Source organism: Lagopus leucura, unplaced genomic scaffold (genome assembly GCF_019238085.1).
Source record: "Lagopus leucura isolate 7727_CA_CO unplaced genomic scaffold, USGS_WTPT01 Super-Scaffold_100001, whole genome shotgun sequence".
Lineage (NCBI taxonomy): Eukaryota > Metazoa > Chordata > Aves > Galliformes > Phasianidae > Lagopus > Lagopus leucura.
This window is the reverse complement of record NW_024962262.1, coordinates 41,000,761-41,026,544: the sequence shown is the minus strand read 5'-3', so window position 1 is coordinate 41,026,544 and position 25,784 is coordinate 41,000,761. Positions and strand designations below refer to the sequence as shown.

Genomic DNA, 25,784 nt, shown 5'->3' with positions numbered 1-25,784 from the left:
CAAGTCAATGGGCTTTTTTTTTTTTACAGAATATTTGTACTAACATTAAGAAAATTTGGACTGTTTTTAGCCTTTATTACACACAAGCATGTGTAGTGTCAGCCTGTGTGGACTGATTAAATCTAAGTAAAATCTGTATGTATGCTGTGGTCTGAACTCTGCAGCGCAAGTTGGAGAGAGGCTTTTACCGCTGGGGATGTGACAGGAAGCAGAAGATGCTCTTGGCTCTGCCGTGTAATGAAGTTAGCTCCAATTCATCGAGCTCATCTTACTGGTGGGGGGAAGCACTGTGAAAGTAATTATTAAGAGACAGAGCTAAGAACATCACTGAGCTCAGCATACTAAGCTTTTGAGCCTTTGTGATTTTATTAGATGCATGAATGAAGTCACCTTTTTTAAATAGCTGAGAGGAAAGGAAAGAGGCAGAGATGTGTGCTGCTTAAAGTCATGCTGCTAAAGAAGCCATGGAGCCACTTGCTCAGACCCAGCAGTTTATTTGGGGCTGCTATTTTCTGTATCCTGAAAAATGAGCTGAGAAATTTGGGTTGTCCCATTCTGCTTTCTTTACCTGTAAATTCTTGAAGACTAAGTCAGAACCCCTTTCCTAAATACAGCCTCTAGTCCTGGAAAGTCATAAAGAAATCCATGTCATTATTTCAGTCTTTCAGGTCTTGAGTGACCAAAGAGAAAGTCTGTTTTTTGTCTGCGTTCCAGGAACAGAAGCACAAGTGATTAGGTAGTTAGACATTCTCCATAACGCACTTACAGAGGATCCATCTGATAACCAGCTGCTGTCTCATCTGCTTGCTCAGTGCTGAGTAAAAATAAATGCCTTCAGCTTATTTCTACACAATTTTCCTAATGTCAAGGTGATTACTGTGGATTCTCTTCAGCAAATACTGCCACAAAGAAAGGCTAGCCATTTTTCTCTAAAAATTCGTGATTACTGACCTTTCATTTACAGCTGTAACTCCAGTTCAGATCGTGTTTTAGACCTGAATTTCGACCCAGATGCATTTTTTTTCCCTTTTGTTTGATATATAGAAGTTTCTGTATGAAATCATCACATTTGAAGGGGTATCAAAGTTCACGTAGTGCATCTTCCTGTTCCCAGGCAGGAACATGTAGAGATAGATCACTTCTGACAGATATTTGTCTCGCGTTTTCTTAAAGGTTGCAAACAAGGTTAAGATTACAGCGCCATGCCAAAAAAGCTGTAAAGACATTTCCCAGTGTTGAATCTGAATTTGCCTTGCTGCAATTTAAACCTGTTCCTTCTCATTTCACGCACCACAGACATGGAAAACACATTATTTCCATCTGTTTTGCAATAGCCTTTTAATGTGTTTGAAGATTTCCTCCATCCTTTTGCATAGGCTGTAGATTTTCTGTATTTTGCTCTTGCTTCTTCCACGCATACTCACACTCCCTTGCTGTTATCAGTAGCATCATTAGCATATGTGCCTCTTGCTATTCTTAATGTCATTTTTGCATCAAATGCCTGCAGTTTGAACCTTTACAGGGAATTACTTCTTGATAGTGAGTCATCAAAACCTGTTATATTTCAATAGGATTATTCTAAATAAAGATTTTCAAAGTCAATGCATCAATATCTTTTGCTAAGTCATTGAAATTTAAATATTTTATTTGAATACTGGTTTCAGTATTCATACAAGTGCTCGTTTCACTTTTCAGCTCTGCAATGTAAAAACAACCCCTGCCTAAAAATCAGGTATGGATGACTCCTGTTTGCCTCTGGTTTCAGGATGACAGGTCAGATGATTTTTGTGGAGGTCACAAAAACCCTCCAGCCCAGGTCCCTGCTCACAGCCAAGCTGCCTGCAGCTAGGTCAGCTTGCTCAGGGCTTTCTCCAGTTCAGTTCTGAATAACTTCCAGGATGGTAGATATTCACCTCTTTCTTCTGGGTGTCCCAGTGCTTAGCTGCTCATTTTACTTCTCATGTCCTCTCATGCTGCTCTTTGCAGGAACACATGTCCTTTTCCCCTCAACTTCACTCTGGGTACCTCCGAAGGGTGTCTCCTTTGCAGCCCCCCATCAGGTTAGTGGAGGCCACAAGCTGATGCCTCCGCATCTTGCTCTCTTCCAGGCTGACTTGGCCAGCTTTCTCAGCCTCTCCTTTTATTTCATGGGCTCTAGCCCCTCATCCATCCTCGTGGCCCCATGCTGGAAGGATTCCAGATTGCTGAAAAGTCTGTTCTTGTTCTGGGAGGCCAGAACAGGATGCAGTGCTTCAGATGTGGCACCACAATTGGGAGCCATCCCTTCCTCTGCCTTGCTGGCTGCACTCCAGCACCGAACACATGAGGCAGCAGGACATTAATGTGGCAGAGCTGAAGTTTCTCTACTGACTTAACAGCTTTATTTTTCTCCCTTTGCTTCAGGCTGTTTATGTAAGTTTTCTTCAGAAGAAGTAATATTTTTCAGTAGCCAGCACGCATGCGGTTTTATCTAGGGTTCAGCATCACTGCAAGCACTTCCCTCCATAGTCCTTTTTTACTCCTTTCTGCTACCAGTGCTTCATGCTTCCCGCATCTTCAAACAAATAGGAACAGAAAGCCATGCTGAAAATTGATCCGTTTGCAGGCTTGCATCACCTGGATCCTTTAAAGGAATATCCCTATCATTTTCTTCCATAAGATGTATCAGCATTATTAAGCAAATATTCATTCATCTCATCACCATGTTAAAACCCCACTGCTAGAGTGGGAAGCAGAGCCTTCATCGTATTGTGGTTGGCAAACTCCTCGACGCTTTATTTTGGGAGCTCAGCTGGCTGCTGCAGAGGGACAGTTTCTGCTCTGTCTGAGCACATCCTGTGCTGGTTAAATACCTCAATCATGAACATATGTTACAGGAAATGCAGTTGTAGCACATAGTTCTTCTTTTTTTAACATTTTGTATTCTTAGGCTTATGACTAAAGGGCAGTGTCAAAGTTCATGGTCTAAAAGACAAGAGTTCTTGACAGCCATCTTTTTTTTTTTTTAGGTTCTTTAACTTGAAACATGATTCTTTTTTGCTTTAAATGCCTATTTAAAGCTGTAATTTGCAGTAAATAATTAAATACCTTTGTGGAAGCTAAATTAGCTTATGAGAGACAGATCCTAATGTTTACAAACCCAAAAAGAGAGCATTGCTTAACTAAAATAGTTGAATACACTCTAAGTTTGTTTGCTTAAGTTCTTCGGAGTTATTTCTTCCACTGTTTGGGAAAGGAAGCTGCATTATATCCAGCTTTGTAGTCCTGCAGGCATGAGATGTCATCACTTCTTTCTCTCTTATTTTATTTTGCTGTAAAATACAAATACAAACACACTTCAGATAGAACCATACAATTTAATAAAGACAGCCCTAAAACATATTTTAAAATAAAGCAAATGATCTGTCTCATATTTTGCAAATTAAAGCGTTCAAACAGAGTCTTAAGCAAAAATGCCCAGAGCACAAACTTTTATCTTCTTATTGTATGGATCAGAAGCTCTTCCTCAAACAGTCCTGCTGTGTCTTTTTGAGGAGTTAGGGCCTCTTCCATGCAAATAAGACTTTGTCACACAATATTTAATTATGTTTAATTAAGGCTATAGAACATCTGCTCCTATAGTTGCTTAGGCACAGATCCTGTGTTAGCTAGCAGGGACTGAATAAAAATGGTAAGGTTGGACTGTAGCTACTATGAAGCCAAATGCACAGTGAGACATTTCTGTGTAATGCTTATATGGTATTAAATACTTGATCCATCATTCTAACCAGTTAAGCCTTTAATAACTGTGATACTAGCTGAAAGAACATAAAGATCTCAAGCAACTGCAGAACTCACGGCTTTATTATTTCCATTTATTTTTTATTTGTGCAAACTGTTTAGCTCTGTTCCAATCACAGTGTTGCATTTGTTTAATATATATCTTGTTACAGCTTCTGTAAAAAAAACAAACTTTGTTTAGATCAATATTCAAAATCCTGTGAGATTCAGAGCAATTTTCCCTGGACATGAATTATTTCTTCATGCATTAAAATCAAGAAGAGAGAGCAAGGAAGAAAAATCCCTATAAAATTCCCCCTGGAGAACTTATAATTTGGGGAAAGAAAAAGGAAGTTTATATTCTACATAGAGAAGGAAGGAGCCTGGAAAACATGTAATCTTCTCATGTCAGTGTTCCTCCAGTTGTTTTGCAGTTTCTCCATAGCCAGTTGGAGTCATTCTCTACACATGCAATGGCGCGTGGTGGTGTATGATCCATCTTCTGCAGCAAAAGAGAAACATCCTTTCTGGAAGGATACAAACTCCAAAGGATGCTCCCTTGCTGGAGCTGGTAAATGGTCCAATTCCACTTTTAAGGAAATAGCAGCAGTGAATAGTGTCTCCAGGTTTCCATTTGTTATTTCAGAAAGTTATTAATGACAGGAAGCAGCAATGCTTGCCTTTTGCTCTTGAAATATTTCAAGACGGAAGATGTTCAAGAGACTTATTTTTAAGCTGGTTTGAGCAAATGGAGTGCAGTTGTAGAGGCATAAGAATGGCTGATGGCATTTTTTTCCTAGTTGGTTCAGAAAACAAGCCAAGCTCTACGCTAAACTTCTGAGCAGCTTTAGTGTCAAGAACAGCAAGTTGGAATTGGTGCAGAGGACACCATCTATGAAAGATCTGCTTTCTCCTGGCTCAGTCTCATCTGTTTTTTATTGCTAAAGTTTTCTGAGCTTGCAATCTCAGGTGGAGCATTTCTGATGGAAATCTGTCCCCCAAGTGTGGACTCTTGCTATACAGATTTATATGATATACATAGCCTAGAAAGTTGCACCAAAGAAAACATGATGCTACCTTTAGCTTGTTATTTAGTTTGATGGAAGGGATTTTTCTTGCCAGTAGAATTTGCAGGCAGAAGTTAGAAACTGATCTGCAGTGATGTCTTCTGAAAAAAAAAAAAAAAAAGATAATATGAAATTTCATACTTTATGTTTAAAACATTACTTTTCCTTTCCTTTGCTCTGAAAAGTAGGAGAACAGTCAGATTCTGAGTGGCTTTTGAATGTTTTGTCAGTCCTTACTCATGTAAAACTTAGAGCTCATTTGTGAGAATTTGCTTGAGAATGTACTCCAATGTTTGACTCCGTATCAACTGGTTCAATAATCCTATTTTGGAGAAGTACGGGACCAGTAGATAAAAATGTATGTGCTGGAGTGTAGCTGTGTTATGATAACCATTACTGGTACAGACAGTTGTACGGGTTTGGATGGAACAAAAGGATGAAAAAAAAAAAAAGAGTTTGAATTGCAAGGGCTACATTCAACTTCAACCTTTTTTTTAATGCTTTCCCCTCCCTCCCCTCCTTTTTTTTATTTCTTTTTTTTCAGACTTTGTCTCATTTCCTAGTATATATTTGCAAGGTTAAATAGCTAGATCAAGTTATTTTGGTGATGTTACTTCTTCACAGCAGCATGGAGCTGTGACATTCAATCCACAGCAGTGGAGCCAAATAGCGTTTGAGGATCTCTGCGTACATTATTTATGTCAGACATCAAAGCGGGAGGCTCACATTTAGGTCTCACCTCAGCCTTATGATCGAATTTAAAGGCAGCAGCAATGCTGTTGTGAGTTATGCATCAACTGTAAATTGTTTACAAAACACACCTGAATGTTAAACCACCTCAGATCGTTGCGGTGTGATTAGATGGTGAATGTAATTTACGTGACGAGCAGCAGAGAAGTTCTTCCTTGTACTAACAAGCATGCATTAAAACTGGCTCTTGATGGCTTCCTTCCCTTAATATCCTTTGCTTCTGAAGTTATTGTCTGATACACTTCCCCATCCCAAATTAGTGCAGGTAGTGCTGATTTAGCGCTATTTAGTGTTGATGTAGTAGTTGCACATGTTTCTTCTGACCGCCATATGCGGTGAGAAGCTTTTCCTTTCTGAACTGAACAATTATAGACTTGTTTTGCTGTTAAACTGAATATGCATATAATTATGAGGAAAATAGGCAGCGCTCCCAGTAAAGCCTCTGGTTTCCAAGTTTCATCCAATTAGTACAGAAGGAAGCTTTCTCACACAGCTTTTATCATGGCCTGTTTCGCTGATCAGCTCTGTAGGCAGAGAAGGGACGGAACACTCCTCAGATCAGAAAGCAAATATAGAGCCAATCCATTGCAGTAATCACTGCATGTAAGCTTATAAATACCTTCACGTCCAGTCATGGCAGGTAATACATTGGAAATAGAGATCTTCAGTGTTTTGGAAGCGCCCTACAGAATTCAAGCCAAACAATGAGAAGCTTATTTTGCTTAATTTAAAAAGAGATTTTATCTTAACTACACCGTTTCCCTTTTGTAGCTGTATCTGATAAGGAGATGGAATATGCCTGCTGGAAACTAGCTGAATGATGCTGAAGCAATGATTGGAGTGCTGTATTTCAAAATGTATTTGACATAAATGCAGAAACCCTCCATTGGGAGTTAAATCAACAGAGAAAAAGGAGAAAAAAACATCAGGCAATCCTCAGCCCTCGGTCCTTATAATGTTTTCTGACCTATTTACCATGCTTAAAAGCAAGGATATCCTATTGCTTTGCTGGAAGCATGGGATTTATCACAAGGCCACTCATTAACAGAGAGAGGTCTGGCCTCTGCTGACGAAGATCATTTTCACATTGAACTCTGAGAAACTGCAGGAGAAATTAAGAGAGGTCTAACCCAAAAGATGCTAAATGACAGCAGTATGCAACCACTAGAATTCTGTGCAATCCAACTTGCCAGCGACTCTCGTTTCTCCTCTCCAAGCAGATGTGGTGTGACTCTGGGAATATACTTTGGCTTTTATATGTTTCTGCATCATCAGGATTCAAGGCCTCTAGAAGATCCTGTTTGCTAAGCTGCTTGTTGTCTGACTGCCAGTTCATCAGAGCATACTTTGCAGAGTTACTTGGCTAAAATGAAAAGCGCCGAGAATGGCAATGGCAGCACACAGGACTATAAAAGCTAAGGAAAAATGCACAATTTATTGAGCACTGGGAGCTCACAAAGAGAAAGGCAAAGTGCTGAGCCAAATAACCATCTCCACAGCCCATCTCTAGCAGGTAGCTGCAGTTTTAATCTGCAAAAAAGGTGGACCTCCACCCTTCTCCTGGTGCCAGATAACAGAATCAGAGCAAACCCTTTAGTCTGGGTAGGTAAAACTTCACTAAGCCAAGTGGGTAGACCTTCAGCAAGAATTTTGCAGGAATGGTTCATTTTCCATGAGGTTTCTTTCAAAAGGAGCACTTGGGGAACTTGATGCTGATGGCTGAGAGTGGCAGGAGCAAAACTGGGGTGAAACAGCAGTGATACAGAAACCTACAGCCTAAATAGATATAATATAAATGTGTGATCACCAGGGCTGAAAGGGTGCAGATGCTGACTGTAAGGCAAATGGTGACATTTATTGATTGTAACATTTACTGACTGCAACATATATTGGCAGATCATTAAATGGCCTCTATCACCTTGGCGCTTCAATACCAACTGCATGCAAAATACACATCATCAACAAATCATACTGTAGGACTAAAAATAAAAACCCTATAAACTCACGTGGTATGATGCAAAAATAGCCCAGGGAGCATTTACAAGTCTGGTGAAGACAACAGCTGCTCATGCTGAGCCGTGCTGCATGGGGCAGCACAACCCCTGCACCCAAAAACAGCGAGGGATCAGCAGAGGGTAACATTTGCACTGCCAGATAGAGATGGTGATTTACCATGCAAACCTGGACTGATCCAGGTTTATGGCTGTATCAAACATTCCCAGTGTGTTGAGGACTCACACAGTTGTAAATCGGGATCCCTTCCAAACCTCTCCAGCCATCCAACCCCACCAAATGTCCGGGTTTCATCTTCTTTCTCTCTACCTGCTGTTTGCACTGCACTCAAAGTGCAGAAGGGTTACCACACCATGAACAAGCATGAGCTGGTAGAGGTCTGTGGCAATCTTCCGTAAGGCTGAAAAGCATTTGTAGAAAAGGACCCTGTAAAAGACACTCAAGGGCCACTGTGTGTAGCTTCTGGCCCAGAGGTCCTATAGCTCAGAGCTTTTCTTCCATTAACCCAGTTGGCTAAATGAATTCTCCATGCAGTGCTGAATGAATGTTGTTAGCATTCCCTCTGAGAGGAGGAAGGGCTTTGAGTGTGGTTCTGCATGTTTGACTTGCGCAGAACACTACCCACCATGATGAATGGTTGGCCCAGTCTGATTCTGGTAGGGACAGGACTGGGTGAGCCCCATCCCTGCTGCAGTCAAGTCATAGATCTGCTTTAACCACTCATCGTGTGCCCTTCTAAAAACAGCTGGGCTACCTTCCCCACTGTTTCTTAACAGCACTGAAGGATTTTACAGACAGAAGGATCTTTTTTTTTCTTCCTGAATTCTAGCATTAATGTAATCAGAATCTGCTTCTATGCATTTATTTTTGTGATAGCATTGTCCTTGAGCTTACATGGCTCCTGTCTATCTGTGATATTTACTCACAGTGGTCCTACCCCCTTCTCCAGGCTTTCTTTTTCCAGATGGAATGAGCCAAGCTCTCAGATCACTGCCACGCTTCTAAGGAGTCTGTTCCAGTGTGATTTCAGTTTTCCTGAACACAGCTGTCCAAGTCTCTATGCTGCAGTCTAAACGAGATTTTACCAATGACTCTGCAAAACACTTACCCTTATTCTGCCCCCAGTTCCCCATCAGGCGTATCTTAGAATCCTCTTTTTGTGGATAGTCACATCAGTGCTCTGAGATCAATGTCTGCAGCCAAAGTTTTAGGGCTCGTTCCTTAGCGATGTCACAGACTCATCAGCTCGATGGAGCAGTGACAGCTGCTCCCGGCCAAGACCTTCCCCTGCAGCTCATAGGATGCAGACCGTGCTGGGATCTGGAGGCAACTGCCAACTTCCCTGCCCCCAGGACCTTACCCAGGGGAACCACCGATTCGCTGCCACCCAGTCTGCAGCGTTATGAAGGTGCTTACTGCATCTGTGCTAACAGAACACAGGGTAAATTGTAGTAAATACACATGAAAAATGATCTGGAAATCTTGAATCCTGTTTAATTGAAATTCAGGACCTTTTCGATCACTTGTAGCCTCTTTGATTCCTAGCAGTCCTGTTCTCATTCTTCATTTCTTTCCTGGTCTTCATTAAGTGTGAATAAAATACTTCAAAAATGCCAATCAAAATAGATTTCTTTCTGCAGAGGGAGCCCCGCGTGACTGTTGTCCTTCTCCATTTCTTCCTTCTCCAACTCTAACCTTCATCTATCACACGTGATGTAGACTGGGTGAGGACCGTGCTTCTATATTCATCTCTGCCTCAAGCAGAATGCTCACTATTGGTTTCTGGGAGAATAAAGAACACAACAGATCAATGCCATTATCTCAAGCTGCACTTAGAAGACAAATGTGGTGCAGCTGTTGCACTGATGGACTCAGGAGTACAGAAGCAGGGCTACATTTGGGGCTGTGGCAAACTAGCCAGAGGGCTCTGCGAGCACTTCCATCCAAAGAACATAGCCAGGGTAGAAGTTACAAATTCTCCAAGGATGCAACGCTGAGAGTTGTCTTCATTGACCTGAAAAATGAAGCAGATGTTATCAGAACTTTCAAAAGTGATCTGACCCAGTGACAGCATTTCTGCTTTGGCATGGCTCTAACAGCACCTGCCATGAGGTAGCACAGCAACTGGGCTGTAGGCTCGAGGGTTTAAGTTGTGTGCAAGGGGAGGCTCAGATTGGCTGTTAGGAAAGAAGGAGCTCTTCAGGAGTTGTGAGGCAGTGGCACAGGCTGCCCAGGGAAGGGTGGAGTCACCGTCTCTAGAGGTGTTCAAGAACCTCGTGCATGTGGCACTGAGGAGTGTGGTGTGGGCACGGTGGGGGTGGGCTGGGGTTTGGACTAGTGGTCTGTTCTGACTTCAGTGATCCTGTGATTCTATGCAATTGTAGCTGGGGAAGGTTTGAGTGTTTTGGAGGAGAGTGCCCGCTGTCCCCAGAGTATGTCTGCCTGGCTGGATGTGGCTTGTGTCACCAGCCATGGGATTTTGCCTCCAGTGGTGTTTCTCTGTGAGGGGAGGGATCTCTGCCTTCTGCAAACATGTTTTAGAAATACATCTCTCTTTGTTTTGTTTTGTTGGTTGCTTGTTTAAATAGATGAAGTGGGTCCAGAGGAGGGTCACGAAGATGGAAGAGCTTATTCAGTCTGGAGAAGGCTACTGGGAGACCTCACTGTGACTTTCTAGTACTTGAAGTGACCTTACAAAGAGGAAGGGGACCTTTTCACACATTCTGACATTGACAGGACAAGAGGAGGGGGGGTGCGGGGGAGGGGGTAGTTTTAACTAAAAGAGGGGAAATTTAGTTTAGATGTTAGGTGGAAATTCTTTACTCAGAGGGCAGTGAGGCGCTGGCACAGCTATCCAGAGAGGCTGTAGTGCCCCATCCATGATGGTGCTCAAGGCCAGGTTGGATGGGGCCCCGTGCAGCTGAGCTGGTGGGGGGCAGCCCTGACCATGGCATGGGGTTGGAATGAGATGATCTTTAAGGACTCTTTCAACCCAAGCCATCCTGTGATTCCACGATCTGTGTGTTTACTGTGAAGTACTGCTCTGTACGTATGAGACTTTTTCTCAGGAGGATGTAAACTTCCATAGGGCGAATCTCCCTGTGAGAGTTACCTGCTGCATGGGAGCTCTGGTTTCTGGTCAGACCGATGTTCAACCTGTCTCCTCAACACTGAGATCCCGACCTTGGTTTGGCACAGGGAGAACTGTACATCCATCTAGAGCACCTCCTCACTGCTCCAGAGGCTGACAGGCGAGGCAGTAACAGCCATAAGAGCCCCATCCAACCTGGCCTTGGATCCCTCCAGGGATGGGGCGCGCACAGCCTCTCTAGGCAACCCGTGCCAGCGCCTCACCGCGCTCGCAGTAACGGATCGATCCCGAGCACCCTCCCGCTGCAGCCCGCTCCCCCGTGCCGCACAGGCCCGAAGCAAGCAGCCTGCGGAGGCGGGCGGCTCCCCCAGCGCTCCGCAGCCGCGGAAGCTCCGCGCCGCTCGGGCCGCCGGGGGGCAGCCGCCGCCCGGTCCGGTTCCGCGGGCGCGGGGGAGGGGGGTCCGCGGGCGCGCAAGCCCCGTGCCGTCACGGGGCGGGGAGGAGGCGGCTCTGCGGCTGCATGTGTGTGTGTGTATGTGTGCGTGTGTGTGGCGGGGCGTCGTCATCCGCATTCACATGGGGGAGGCGGGGGCCTCGGCCTGAAACCCCCGCCCGGGGAGGGGAGACAGCGATCCCATAAAGCCGCCCCCCCTCCCCCTCTCCCCTCCAACCCAGCTCCGCGCGGCCATGACTTCGGCCGAGCAGACCGTTACGTGGCTGATCGCCCTGGGCGTGCTGGAGTCGCCCAAGAAGAGCATCGCCGACCCCGAGGGCTTCCTGCAGTCCTCCCTGAAGGACGGCGTGGTGCTGTGCCGCCTGCTCGAGCGCCTGCTGCCGGGATCCATCGAGAAAGTGAGTCGGGGGGAGCGGGCTTTGTCAGGCCGGGGGCGGCGGCACGGCGCGGGGGGCACGGCGGCACGGCGGCCTCCGACTCGGAGCCCCCGGAGGTTCGGTGCTGAGTTCCTCCCGGAGACGATGGAGCCGGCGGGAGGGAACAAAAAGCGCTCCCTTAGCCCCGTGGCCGCCGCTAACATTCACGTTTCACAATTTGATTTCCTTGTGCCGCTGTGTAATGCGGGCTGTTGTCCTGCTTGCTTTCTTTATTTGGGCTTTCTGGAGGCCTCCGTGTGCTGGCACACCTCATGGAGCCAACTTTCCCCATCTTGCTGGTGACTACTGAAGGTCACCTGGCAGGTGGCTGTGGTCACCTGGTTTTCTGGAGCCCCAGAGTTGGAAACCTTTGAGCTATGTAGGGTGCTGGGTTTGGAGCGGGCTCTTCAATTCCCCACAGATTGTCACTGCTTTGTGCTGTTGTCCACCCTGCTATGTTTGGCGGCTCGGTGCTGTCCTCATGGACTGCAAGCAAATGGGGGATGTGGAAATGACACTGGAGCCCACAAGTGTTATGGAAATGACACAGGAGCATGAGTGACACAGGGACCAGCACAGGGACAGCTGCTGTGGCCTGGAGCAAGCTGCCCATGGAAAACGTGGAGTCTCCTTCTCCGGAGTGACTCAGAGCCCACCTGGGTGCTGTCCTGTGTGACCTCCCCTAGGGAACCTGCTTTAGCAGAGGGTTAGGCTAGATGGATCTCCAGAGGTCAATCCCAACCCCTATGGTTCTGTTATTCTGTGTGTGTGATGCAGCTGGAAATAATGCGTGTCCACTCCTTGGCAGCAGTTGGGGTGCAGACCCCCTCAGGAATAGTTTGTTGGTGCATCCTTCTGTCTGCATGACAGCCGTGGTGGTTTCCCAGTCTGTCTCGCTGTACCTCCCTGCCTCTGGTCTCCAGAGCCCCATGGAGCTGGGTGTTGAGCATTGGGGCAACACAGGGCTATCCCTGCACTCCTGATAAGCCTGGGAGGATAGAGTCTTGAGATGGAGTGTGGAACAGGTTCTGCTGCAGGCACATTGAAACAGATATGAGTGCGATGGAAATAAGTGCTAGGAAAGTGTTTTCCAACTTCACGTGCTTCTGTGTACGGTGCAGCTAGGAGTGGCTTTGATGTGAAAGAGAGGCGTGCTTTTGCTATCGTGTCGAAGGAGACAATGCTTCTGATACTGGGGTCCCTTCCCAATCCCAGACCTAGAGGAGCCTGTGCAGGGGCACAGCTTCTCACAGGAGCTGTCAGTGGGGTGCTGCTATCCATTCTGCCATACAGAGATGAGCCTAATGGTGCAGGGATGTGCAGAGGGTGATGATGGGCTGGGACGGCTGGCAGAGAACAGAAGGCCTCTCGGCCTGCCACCTACCCCAGTCAGCCTGTGTCCAGCTTTCTGCTAGAGCTCTGTATATCCACTAATTCCTTTGTTTTGTGAGCGGATCTATACGTAGTTTTTGGCCTTTCACGCTGTGCTTTCTAGCCCATAGGTGCCTTTGAAAGGCTCACGAACTCATGTTCCAGTCCAACTTTGTGCATATGCTTTCTCTGTAGTTTCAGTGCGTACCCTACCGTGCTAGCTGGGAACACGAAAGGAGTATGTCTGAGCTATTTGTATAATACTGTTCTCTTTTTTTTCTTTTACTTCCTGTGGCTTGCCAATAAAACATATAGCATTAATATCCCTATGTCTTTGTATCCTGGTATTTTTTTTTCCTCATGTCTTTTTGTTTTTGCTACTACTGTTCATTTATAGAGAATTATTTTTATACTGAGCACGTTTTAAATATGAGTCCCTTTATTCCCTATTTGTCCTGAAAGTCTTCAGTTCAAACTGTCTGAGCTCAGACAGCTTCAGCTCAGACTTGTCTGAGCTCTCACCAGTACCTGGTTTGAGCCACAGATGTAGACTGGTTCAGCTCTCAGTATCATTTAACATCACAACTTTCTATGAATACCTGGCATAAGCAAGAAATTGGAAGACTCCCTCAGCTTATCTTCCTGTTAATACAAAATAGCAACTAAAACCAACAAAGAAGGATTGCTTATCAGTTTCTTGAAGATGTTTTCTAGCAAATGCTCTAAAAGCATTTCTTTCTTTCAAAAACTGTTTAGGAAGAGGACTCAACGCTCACAGGAATTTAATAACGTATTTTTGGCATTTTGTGCTTTGAAAGCCTCTGGGTACCCTGCGAGTAATTAGTAGACTAATTTTAGTAAATAAGGGTTGTCTGCCCATACAAGGAGTGAAGCACCTGAAGGTCAGCTAGCAGATTGTTTTTCAGTCAATAAAACGAATTGGTGGGTTTGAGGGCTGGTCACTGTTCTTCCTGTAGATTGCATTGTGTTTGTGTGCTGACTTTGTGCAGAGTAACTCCTTGTCAGGGAGCATTGGCTGCATTTGTTTACAGAACAGCTGCCTGTCTTGAGCAGCAGACAGGTATTCAATTCATCTGATTCCAGGAACTGTGAATGAGAGTGCATTGGAAGGCAGCATTACTATGCATTGCATCTCTTGCTTTTGGGCTGCTGCTGGCCATTGCTGCAGTTGCGTTGCTTTTGAAGAGTGGCCATGAGGAGGTAAAGCCAGGCAGGATTTGGGCAGAGCAATGGTCCCGATGAGCAGTTTTGTAACATGGGAAAGGGGCAGAAGGCAGAGCAGTTGCCTGCAACCAACAGGGCAATGACTGCCACCTCCCTGTGCCCAAACCCAGTGATGCCTCAACTCCTTAAAGCTCAAACTTGCGTTGCATGAGTCTGTGGATCTATGCTAGTGGATGGAGAGCTGTACTGAAAGTCATTTGAATGGGAAGCCAAGGTTTTGTGTTACAGCTTCTTTAAGGCTGAGCGGCCCTGGGGTCAGGGAGAGGCTGCTGCAGCCGTACTGCCATGCAGTTGTTCACTGCGTGCATGTCTTCTGCTGCGGAGATCATTCTCCAGACAAATCCCTCCATTGCAGGCCCATTTGACCCACTTTTGGCATTGTAAACAGAGATTAAAATTGGAGCGAGAATTTTCCTTGTCATCCTTTGCTTCGCGCTCCATTAAGTTCTGTTTGTACTTTCATTTTTGGCCAGTTGCTCGACTGAAATGTATTACTTTGAGGACAGCTCCATTGGCTTTGGAGGAAACGGGATGTTCTTTTGGGGTGGAAGGAGTACTGTCTCTCAACTGGGAACTCCTGTGAGGGTCTGTGACCCCTCTGCTATTGGTGCATCCCAGGCACTTAGTGACAGCCTTAGACAGCCTTAAACAGCCTTGACTGCTGTGCCTGTGGGGCCTGGCCTCCTGGAGGATGCTTCAATGGTGCGGTTGTGCAAGAGGAGTCATGAGAAGCTGGCTGGGGCAAGAAGGTAATATGTTTCCTCGCTGATGGAGGCTCAGCATATGGTCAAAGCAAAACTTGTTTCTCCCTCTGGAGGACTGGGCACTGGGGTCAGTGTTTGTGGTTATTTGTCGGTGCTGGATTGGGACTGATGGGAGATTTGACCTAATGGTTGAGGTCTCTGGAGAAAAGAGGCATTTTGAATTTTAATTTGGGAAGAATTGAGCTGTGTGAGAATCCAGAGGCGAATGGAATGCTCTTCATGAGCACAAGCACTTGGAGTCTGAGTCCCCAGAAGGAGTGTCCAGGCTGTCATATGTTGTGACCATCTCAGCGGCATTGCCTTACGGTAAGTGTAAATGCCCTTTGCTTTGGCCAGATGAGCTCTGTGTTCATAGAATCATAGAATCACGGAATGATTTGGGTTGGAAGAGACCTTAAAAATCATCCAGTTCCAACTCTCTCACCTGGACTTGTCAACCACTAAATCAATAATTTGATCAGCTTGCCCAGGGCCCCATCCAACCTGGCCTTGAACACCTTCAGGGATGAGGTATCCACAGCTTCTCTGGGCAGCCTGTTCACTTCTCTCTGATTCCACTTAGCCAAGTACTTCTCTCCTGGTGACAAAGAGTGACCTGACTGCAATGTTTCAGACTTTGCAAAGAAAGGGCAGGTGCCTGGGAGCCAGCAGTGATCAGAAGCAGCGAATGTTGCAACCAGAGACCTTTGCAAGAGTGCAAGATGAACTGCAACCAAAGTTGCAGAGACTGAAATCAGATGCTTGTGAGGCAGTGTGAGCACCCTGTGAGCAGTGCCACCCATCAAGTGGCAGTGCCAGCTGCATAAGCAGTCTGAATTTGGGAAGTAGCTCTGGTACTTGGTGGGGCTGCCAAGGTACACCTGGCTGAACTAAAGGACTGCCCTGTCAGTGCTCATCAAGACCCACAGGAAGGCACTGAAGCAGCAGCAGGTCGTCCGAGGACTAGGCCAAGGAGGGGAGAAGCAAAACATTTGATGAATTTGATGTGTGTACGCTCTCTCCCCTTAGCAGCAGTCCTTGCATAGAGACTCCCAAGGAGATTATTTGCTTCTGGTAAGAGTATTCCCTGCTGGGCAGCTGTGGCTGCCTGCACAGGGAGACTGATGTTGCTGCAAGGAGGGTGAGCCCAGCTTCTGGGGAAAGCTAGCCCAAGTGAGATTGTGAAACTGCTGTTTTGTTGGTTTTTTTTTTTTCTTTTTCTAAGTAGGTCTGATTCTCAAAAGTGTTCCTATGAGCTTCCTCATGGAACTGTGGTCCACTTACGGAGTTACCATTGACCACACTGCCTTGCAAGTACAGAGAACAGGAGGGGCACTGATGGAGAATGCTGCTGCTTTTTGCACTTATTTGCCAGCTCTTTAATTCTGGTGGCTCTAATGTACAGGGAAAGACAGTGTGCCAAAGAAGCAGAGGACCAGTATCTGCATTTGCTGTCCCTTTTCTTTCAAAATCACACCCTGTTAATGCTGAAAGGTCTATACAGACCTTTGGATATGCCAGACCTACAGAAGAAAGGGTAATTAACGAAGCTATTAATGAGGGAATTGTTTTAATGAGAAAAAAATACAGAGGAAATTTAGTTTTGCTGATCTTGTTCTCTATAATGCCCTCTCCACAGTTCCTAGAAGATACATTCTTTCTAGGTTTGTGTGTAATACTTAGAACAGACCTGGCACTGCCTTAGCCCTTGGGCTAAGCCCTGCTGTTACCCAGACCATTCTCCAAACACCGCATGTCTGTGGCTAAGAGAAAGAGCTCTGGGGTGCCCAGTGTGCTAGGGAGCAGAATGTTCCTCATTGTTCAGGTGAAGATGCCTATGGTTGTAACTCAAGCCTTAGAAAAACTGCAACTGTGGCCTTAAAATTGAAAGTTTACAAATTCTATATATGTATAATTCATATGCATACATATATGTATGTAAAATCTGCTTTTGTGCCACTGAGGGGAGGGAGAGGTGTCTTGAATATTCATATTTACTAAATAAGACTTTTCATTTGTTACTGCCCGGTGTTTGTGAAGATGAAGCTTCACAAAGTTTCAGGCACAGCAGGGCTTGCAGAGATGCTGTGAGTTGGCGGTGCAGCAGGGGCACCAGCCATGTGCTCTGCCTGGATTCTGCCCTGGATGGCTGAGCCTTCCTGCCCCATCTCTAGCTGGTGTGAGCCCCTGATGTGGAGCAAAGCAGTGCTCTCTCCGCTCAGCATCGTAGATGTGAGGTTGCAGCTGTCAGCCACCACTGGCACAGGTGATGAGCTGAGAAGTTTCTGCAGCCCAGTTCTTCCCTGTGGACCTCAGCAGGTAGAGACCCTCCTGGTGCACGATGGGCTGTTCTGGTCTAGGAGAATGTCATTCAGGTCTCCATTTTCTGGCTCTGCAGTGAGTGTGATAGGAAAATGCTGGCACTGTGCCCAGGGCAGGGTCTCTGCTGTGGGATTTTAGTAGGCCCTGTGGAATATTTCCTCACATTGAGGTGAAAAAGCAATCAAATCCCACACCCCTGGCAGATACAGCTGTGCTGACAGAGCTGTGCTTTAGTTGGCTCCATCGATGTCACCGGGGGAAGTACGGTGCGGCTGGCAGAGGAATTCCCTCTCTGGCATATGTTACATCCACACGGAGGACTGGTGCCAGCACCGCTAGCAGCAGAGCTCTCCCAGCGTAAACAAACCCTGAGTGATTGGGCTCCCACCGCCTCAGCTCGTGCTGCGCAGGCGGTGCTGCCGGGGCTGTGGGAGGGTGCGAAGCCCCCACCTGCCTGCAGGGTGCTCCCCAGTTATCCGCTGCAATGGGTTTCCAGCAGCCTCTGCCTTTACCCTGCAGTAGAATTTCTTGGTGTTTCTTGCACCGAGCAGCTCCGAGGAAATGCTTTTCTTCCTGTGGGCGCTGTGTGTTCGTTCCTGCGGTTCAGTGCGGCTGGTAACATAGCACAGGGCTTGGCACATCTGCATGCATGCAGATACCATCTTTTACTTTAAAACAGGAAAAAGAAAAAAAAAAAAGGATTTAGAAATATCTGAAAATGCTGGAAAAAATACTCATCCAGATGTAACCGGACCTCTGTGTGCATATTCACGATGCTTTGTGCATCAGTAGAATCCTACCTGGTTCAGTTCACAGAGTGGGTCTACAGGTGGCTCAGAGCTGCAGCTGCAAAAAACAGCTTTCATCCTCAGCTTTCCATGCTTGACATTCTCAGTTTCTTTGTGCTGTCTTAGCATAGGGTTGTTTTTTTTTTTTTTTAGTGTGCCTGGAGATATAAAAATGGAATGGAAAAAACTACATGTAATGTAATGTGAAAACAAAACTATCGTTTGGAATACCACGATGCCCTTAACTTGATATGTTTATATCTTAGCCTTAATCAAATGTCTGTCTCGTGGGAGCAGGTTTATAAACTTTGATGGGAATTTGATCAGGGTCCAAGGGAATTAACAAAAGTACAGTACTTCCACTGCAAAGAACATACTGTTTTGCAGAATGTTGTTTAATACAGGTGCAGATCTGGAAGGATGAGCTCCAACAGCTGTATCAGGCCCACAGTGTGATTTTCAAATGGTAGGTTGAAAAAGAAAAAGTGGCTCTAAGTGTAGTGTGGGACTCAAAGAAACAGCTTATTAAGGCTGCCATGGAATTGATTGACATTCTAAGAACACTGTAAATTTTCTTCCCAAACTTGAAAATATTAGCTGAGGGCTTTGGAGGGCTATTTGCAATAAGGGAGAGAAGCAGCTAAAGCAGAACATCAGTGTGTTTCAGTGCAGGTCACTGTCAATGAAGGCTGGTTAGATGCAGCAGTGTTCTGGGACACATGCAGAAGAAGAGCTCGGAGCTGGAGAAGCCATCACCCAAAGTGTTCTTGATGCCGAGTGCCCTGATGGAATAGAAGCCAGGTGAGCAGGAAGCTGCAGGTGGTGTGGCAACAGGCTTTATAGGTTGGGAAATCTCAGTACCAGAGTAGAGCAGAAACAGTAGGATGCAGCACTCCATTGAGCCTAAAGCCCAAGCCGTGCCTTTCTAAGAATCCTGCTCCATATTTTTAGTTTAACTATCAAATTCCTCTACTGTCACCTCATATCAAAATTAATATATGGGAAAAATGATCCAGTCACATACTGTGGCATGGGACTGTATCCTCCTGATACTTACAGGAGAAAAACACATTCTCTTATGGTTTTATTCTTTTGTAACACTCTTTAAAGCACAAGGCTGGCCCTTTGTGGGGTTTTTCTCCTGGTGTGCCTGCCTGAAGGCTGGATCTTTAAACTACACTCAGGCAGCTGCACTCACAGTGCATAGAACACCATTAAGGTTGTGCTGGACACAGCTGCTGGTTGGCAGTATCTATTCTGTTTGCTGGTGGTTTCTGTTTTCTCATAACTCGGGTGATCTCTCTTCTCCCTTCATACTAAACCACGTTGTACCTACTAGGTCACACTACATAAATGGATGAATGACAACAGAATTACTACACAGAAGTGTTAAAAAATCAAGCTATTGCTATTGTCTTTTATTTTATTTTATTTTATTTTATTTTTTTTTAAGATTTCTCTTACTTTTGCCCACTTTACTCATCATACAAGTGCAAGCAGGCAGCTGGTTTTCCATATAAATAGCTGATGATGTCACCTTCATATTGACTTATAGTTTACTCATTACAGAATCACAGAATGGCTGGGGTTGGAAGGGGCCTCAAGGATCATGAATCTCCAACCCCCCTGCTACATGCAGGGCCCCCAACCTCCACATTTAATAGTAGACCAGGTTTCCCAGGGCCCGTCCAATCTGGCCTTGAACATCTCTAGGGATGGGGCATCCACAACCTCTCTGGGCAGCCACCTTACAATCAAGGAGCTATCTTTCTGTCTTTTAAACTCATTTATTATGCTGTACATTCCTCTCTTAATTTCTTTGCATACTTTCCCTGCCCAAAAGGTGGTCTTTTTCATATTTTTTTTCTTAATGCAGCTCCTGTTATGGTTTTGCTCAATTCTACCTGTCTCTGCTTTGCCCTTTTTAAAGTGTGTTTGCTGTTTTCCTTAAAGCCGTAGACTTTCTGGAGTCATAGAATGGCCTGGGTTGAAAAGGACCACAATGGTCATCTAGTTTCAACCCCCTGCTACATACAGGGTTGCCAACCACCAGACCAGGCTGCCCAGAGCCACATCCAGCCTGGCCTTGAATGCCTCCAGGGATGGGGCATCCACAGCCTCCTTGGGCAACTTGATCAAAACAAATGTAATGTTAGCTGGCTGCCATCCATTTGTATTACACACTGTTTCTGGATGGCAGAAAAATGTAGTCCACTTCTTTGCAGTTGTGGTACATTGCATACATGTCCTTCCTGAGCTGTCCCTAATTTCTAAAACTGCTCCCTGAGAGTTTTGGCCTCTATCAGAGTCTGTCCGTGAACCACACAGAAGTGGTGTAGGCTGTTGCTCCTGCTCTGTGCATTACCTTCCCTTGTCTCTCTGAATTCCACTCTGGAGCCCTGATCCTTAATTAAGAATCTGTCAGGTCCCTCTGGAAGTCCTGTCTTTTCTAATTACATGTATTCCTTTTTATTTGTATGACTGTAGCACGTAGAGGTTCCAGTTCAACACTGAGGCTCCTTTGTGCTACGGATGCTCCAGGCCTGTAATAAGAGGGCAGCCCCTGCTAATGAACTGACAGTGTGGGTCTGTGGCAGCCAGGGGAGGAAACAAGTATTGGATAGGAGAACTATTTAAGCTCTCCTTTTCACTGTCTTTATGTACAGGCAGTCTGTTAAGATAAGTGATTCTGGAGAATGACCCTACTTCAATCACTGAGGTTTTATATTTTGTTGTTTATCCTTGCTTTCTGAATGCATTTGCTGTACTTACCTGCCTTTACCCTGCAGGGTGATCAAAAGCAGCTGCTATGCAAATAGTTTAAGAAAAAAAGTTGTAGAGTGCAACTGTGTAGTTATTGTGTATCCCATGTCAGACAGGAATATGAGGTAGAGCAAACCAGAAGGGTAAACGTGGAAATACCCACAGCATGCTCTGGAAGTGTTTGTAACAGTGGGTGTTGGGATGGTTGGCTAAGCTTGAGGATTCCTACTTCTAGTGAATGAATCCAAAGAATCACAATGTATAGCATACAATAAATGCAAAACTAGCAAAAAAAAAAAAACAAAAAACCAAACCAGCACAGGAGGGATGACACTCGCCATGTTCCCTGCAGGGTCCATTGCCATTTGCGTGCTTTCCAAATGCACTGTGATTCCTCCTCAGGCTGTTTGTTATATGCATGTGGGACTTCCTTGGCACTGACTTTACCTTCTTGTATAGTCAAGACATTATTCTCAACCCATGGCAGTTTACCATAGTACCAATCAATGTGTTTGTGTGCATGTTTGCTTGAGAACAGTGGAGCTTCTTCCATTCATATTGCCAAATTACTTGTGAAAAACTGTGGTGTTTGTGTGAAATTGATTTGAATTTTGTCTTGAGAAAGCAATAGCAGCTCATGTTTTACATTTCTTTGTTCTAAGGTGTGTTTGCTGATGCTCGTGGTACTGTGAGGTCAGAATAGTTGATACAAACTCCGCAGGATGGCCTGCCTTGGTTGCAGCTTGATGTTTGGACTCAGCCTTATGCTGAGCTCCACGTGCTGTGAAGGTAGATATTATGCATGTAGTTTGATTTCCATCAGTATGTGTGAAGCAGGCCTTCCTCTAGCGTAATGTGCAGGCAAAGGTCACAGCACCCAGAGACTTCCAGAGCACTTTGGCTTTCCAGCTCACACAGAAGGACGTGCCCGGGGCTGCAGGTCTGTTTACCTCTTGGTTTGAGCAATAGTTTGTTTGGTGGACTAATTTGTTTAAAAAAAAAAAAAAAATCAATTTTTTCTTTTTTTCTTGGGGGGAGGTGAAACAATGCTTCTATGTGCTATTAGGTGAGCTAAGCAAGGCTCCAGTAAAGATTCTGCACAGAGGCTGAGCTGTGCCAGGCATGAACGTGGCTTCTTGGGCTGAGGTTTCTGAGGTCCAGCCACGGCTTTCCACTGTGGGGTTCCTCTTTTCCCGAGGTAGGAAGGGGCTGTGGCTGACAAAAAAACCACGGACCAGTGGATTATTAACCGGGTACCGGCACATTTCCCACGGAGCTCTTCCCAGGCTTTTCTCTCAGTTATTTCTAAAGCCCGCCCAGGATTCCGCTCTCAGAGCAGCCCGGTGCCAGGCGGCGGCCGCGCCCCGCCCCTCTCGCTCCCGTTCCCGCTCCCGTTCCGCGCTGAGCCGCCGGGGCCGCGGCAGCCGGGCTGCGCGCTGCGCCCTCCGCCCTCGCACGCCATTTCCTGCGCTCCGTGTTTACTTCCCGGTTCAACCCCTTCCCAGGCAGGAGCGGAGGGAGCGGGAGGTGAGGGAGCGGGGGCCGGGCCGCGCCCCGCGGGGCCGGGTCCGCGCTGAGCCGCCGCCTCTTCTCTTCCAGGTGTACCCGGAGCCGCGCACGGAGGGCGAGTGTTTGAGCAACATCCGCGAGTTCCTGCGGGGCTGCGGTGCCTCGCTGCGCCTGGAGGTGAGTGGGGCGCCGAGGGAAGGGGCGGTGGGGCCGGCGGGGCCGGCAGGCTCGGTGCCCGGGGGAGCGGCGCTGCCGCCTTCGTGCCTTTGTGCGGACAAGATGGTGGCGGCCGCCCCTCCCTCGCCGCGCCGCGGGTCGGGGGCTGCGGGGTCGGGGGCAGCGCTGCGCTTCGGCTCGGCTCCCAGCCGTGCGGGGCTGCGCGTGGGGCTGGTGGAGGAGCCGGGCTGCGGCGCGCCGGGCTGCTCGCCGTGCCCGTAGCGCTGCTCGGAGTGCGGCAGCGCGGTGGTGCCGGTGCGGCTCTGCCCCTCTCGTGCAGCGGGCTCTTAGCGACCACATCGTCCGCTTTGAGCGGCGCTGGGGTCGGCGCGTGGGAATGAAGCGCTAATGAGGGAAAATGGTAGATGTGGTTTCTCCCGAGCATCCTTCGGGTTACATAAAAACCCAGCGAACTGCCATATTTCCCAAACATGTGTTCGCAGGGTTGCACATTAGCGAGTCCCACGTTCCTTTTATATTTAGCTGTGAGAGGGACGTGCTGCTGCCTCGCTTCCTTGATGGGTGTGTGGGAGAGAGAACTGATGTAATCCAAAGCACTGCCCAACTTCTCCGCATTGGAGAGGCACTGTAATCTCTGTTCTTAGAAGCTTTTTTTGGGGTGGAAAAGATGGTTTCTGGTGCTTCTGAATGTGAATTGGCTCTGTGTTGCCTTAACGAGTTCTCAGGTTCTTGCAGTGCCTGTGGTCCTGCCTGTAAGGCTGTGGGGCAGAATATCATTCTGAGCAGGTTGAGCTTTCCTGAGGCTCTGCACAGTGAGCTATCATTACTGAAATTAGTGGTGCAGGGCTTGCGCTTAATCCTAGGTTCTGTTTTGGGAGAAGATTAAAAAATAGTTTTTTAGTGCTGTCCCTTGTGAAATTAGTCTTCCCCCTTCAAAGAAGATCTGCTAGGATTTGTTGAGAGGAAAGAAGAGTTTCTATGGGATTCAGAAACCAGGCTCTGGGCTGAGCTTTGCATTGTCTCTAACGTTTGGTTTTTTCTTGCAATAGCTGACTTCCCACTCGTTTTTTATTTCATGTCTGTGTTTAGTTTTCCATATTTATAACCTCTCTGTGTGAGCACTGACCTAAAATTCAAGCAGTGGAGATACGCGAGCTACAGGGAGTTGGTGAGGGGAGATGCTTCAAGTCTCAAGTCAGAAATAAATTGCAAATACGAAAGCGAAAGGTGGGAAAAGATACAGTGAGTATCCATCTCTTTGTACTCGTTCCCTTGGTAGGGCTCTCACTGAGCTTGGAGCTTTTCCAGTTGTAGTTTGCAGAAAGCTTTTGTCAGCTCTTTTGCTCAGAGTGGTAAGAAAGTGAAGAACAGTGATTTAAAAAAAAGATAACTTTTGTCTTATGCTTGGAGCATGAATATTTTTGAGCATAACCAAATTGTTAGCATGGCTTCAGGGGCTTCTCAGCAAGGCTGCCGGAAACTCCTTTCTTACGTGAAGGCACTTGGCTGCAGCAGCTTCCAGCCCAGCGTGTTGGAGCAGGAATTATCCCAAGTTACCAGGAGAGGTGAGAGCCTGGCAGGAAGGGGCACAAATGCTTAGGTTTATGGAGCCTTCTGTATTTGTCTTAGGAACTTTGGTTATGCTTGGAGGTTGTCCGTTCCCTGTTGTTTTCTCATTAATTTTCCCAACCCCCTGGCTGCGGCCAGAGATGAGAGGAAGGGTAGCCCAGATTCAACAAGTAAGTATCTGGCAGAGGCCTCTCGGCCGCCTGCTAACCCTGGGCTCTTTGTGCTCTCTGCTGTAACAAGGTGTGAGTCAGCCCTCGTAGATCTCTGCTTCACTTGCTGTGGGAACTGGGGAGGTGCCATAGCTTCTCCATGCAGCATTGATGTAATGCTTCCTTACTTGTGGCTGGGTTTGGAAAGAGGGTGGCTGCTTGCTTTGAAGACCGCCTTCTGTTTTTGCATCGAGTGAAGAGTGTCTCTGAAAACAGTGGCAGAGATTTTTCAGGGGAGAGAAGATTAAATAATGAGTCAGTGGTGAGTATAAATATCTGACAAACCAGTGGATGTGGTTGTGATCTTTAAATAGAATAAATGTTTGAATAGTGCAGGTAACAGGAAACTCTAGATTGGAGCGGGGACGTCACCTTCTGTGCATGGATGTGGTGATTTTTGTAACGTGTATGCTACCTGCAATTTTGCATGGCTTTACATGGAGCTGACTTAGACAGGCATTGAGTTGTATGTAGTCAGGTCGGGTGGTTTCTCTCTGATTTTTGGAGCATGGTAAGAAAACAGCACTGGTTTGCTTAGCCTAGGTTCAGCTTTGCACAATCTCTTCTTGTTCTTAGATCTGAAGTTATCATGAGTAAAGTAGAGTTGTGGTTTTACAAAATTATCAGAGCACTTTGCTTTTTATGCTGCGTGATTCTAGCTTTGGAACTTAGATGTGTGTCTGAGAACTCGATGAACTGCCATGGTTAACAGAAAGATGTGCCTCAGTGGGTAGTTTCTTTCAGATGTTTTCCTCTATGGTTTCTGTTTGTTGAAGGATGTGATGACTGCTCTCTGTACTTGAAGATAAGGGCAGAGGTGAGAGTCTTTGTTGGTTTGGGAATATTCTGATGTCTGGAAGTTATCCTTATTTTCATCCTTTCCCCAATAAGTTTAAACTGTTAGATATGATGTTCAGAAAGCATGGTTCAAATTCTAATGAGAAGTATTGCTGTTCCTCAAGGGAAACCAATAGATCTATTTCTTCCCTCCATGGTATTTGATGTGTAAGTGTTCCAAAACAAAATGAATGCTTAATCTGGGGCTTGCAGTAAGCCTTTGTAAGTTGAAATCTGAGTTGGTAAAACAGAAATAGTTTCAATTAATAACTGTAAGATTGTTCTACAAGTGAAGTGTTTTCTTAACACTTCTTAAAATACTGATTTCTCATATATAGATTAAAAAATATTAGACCTGTTAACCACAGAAAATGTCCCTGAGATCTCAACTAGAGTTGAAAGACTGAATTTTCAACTCTATATTATTTCTCCCTTCTGGAAGCTGTTAGTTTTTGCTTAGAATAATCGTAGTGTCAAGTGGTTTGAAGCTCTGAAGCTTCGCTGCGTTTGACAAATGTCTGCATAGATGGAACAGACTGTAGGAACAGCTGGCTACTTTGCAAGTTCATAATGTAATGTGCAGTTTCCTTAGGTAGGGAGACAATTTGCTATATATTGTTCTTACCAGTTTTGCTTTAAGAGCTGTTTTTCCACGCAGTTTCACCTTTGTGTGAAAAGATGCTTAACGACGTTCCCTTTTT

The 25,784-nt window shown here is 46.1% G+C and overlaps 1 protein-coding gene and 1 long non-coding RNA gene across 7 annotated transcripts in view; one reads left to right on the top strand and one right to left on the bottom strand.

The window, feature by feature from the left end:
* Positions 1-967: 967 nt before the first annotated feature.
* LOC122177871 lies at positions 968-8,868 on the bottom strand. 3 transcript variants are annotated; one of them, XR_006178185.1, is made up of 4 exons: positions 8,698-8,868; positions 4,837-4,927; positions 3,838-3,935; positions 968-3,311 (listed from the first exon to the last, which is right to left on the bottom strand). It is a non-coding gene; the product is annotated as an uncharacterized LOC122177871 (long non-coding RNA). The 3 variants fall into 3 exon arrangements; XR_006178183.1 differs by lacking the exon at positions 3,838-3,935; XR_006178184.1 differs by lacking the exon at positions 968-3,311 and having other exon boundaries at positions 3,430-3,935.
* Positions 8,869-11,241: 2,373 nt separating this feature from the next.
* The window catches only part of ARHGEF7 (Rho guanine nucleotide exchange factor 7), a 105,021-nt gene continuing 90,478 nt past the window's right edge, over positions 11,242-25,784 (top strand). The window contains exons 1-2 of one of the 4 annotated variants that reach the window (XM_042866655.1): positions 11,242-11,532; positions 22,382-22,468. In XM_042866655.1, coding sequence (XP_042722589.1) covers positions 11,368-11,532; positions 22,382-22,468 — 252 coding nt within the window. In that variant the 5' untranslated portion in view covers positions 11,242-11,367. Of the gene's footprint in view, positions 11,533-22,247; positions 22,310-22,381; positions 22,469-23,663; positions 23,711-25,784 lie in introns of those variants that run through there. The other 3 variants (XM_042866650.1, XM_042866652.1, XM_042866653.1) reach the window with 3 other exon arrangements.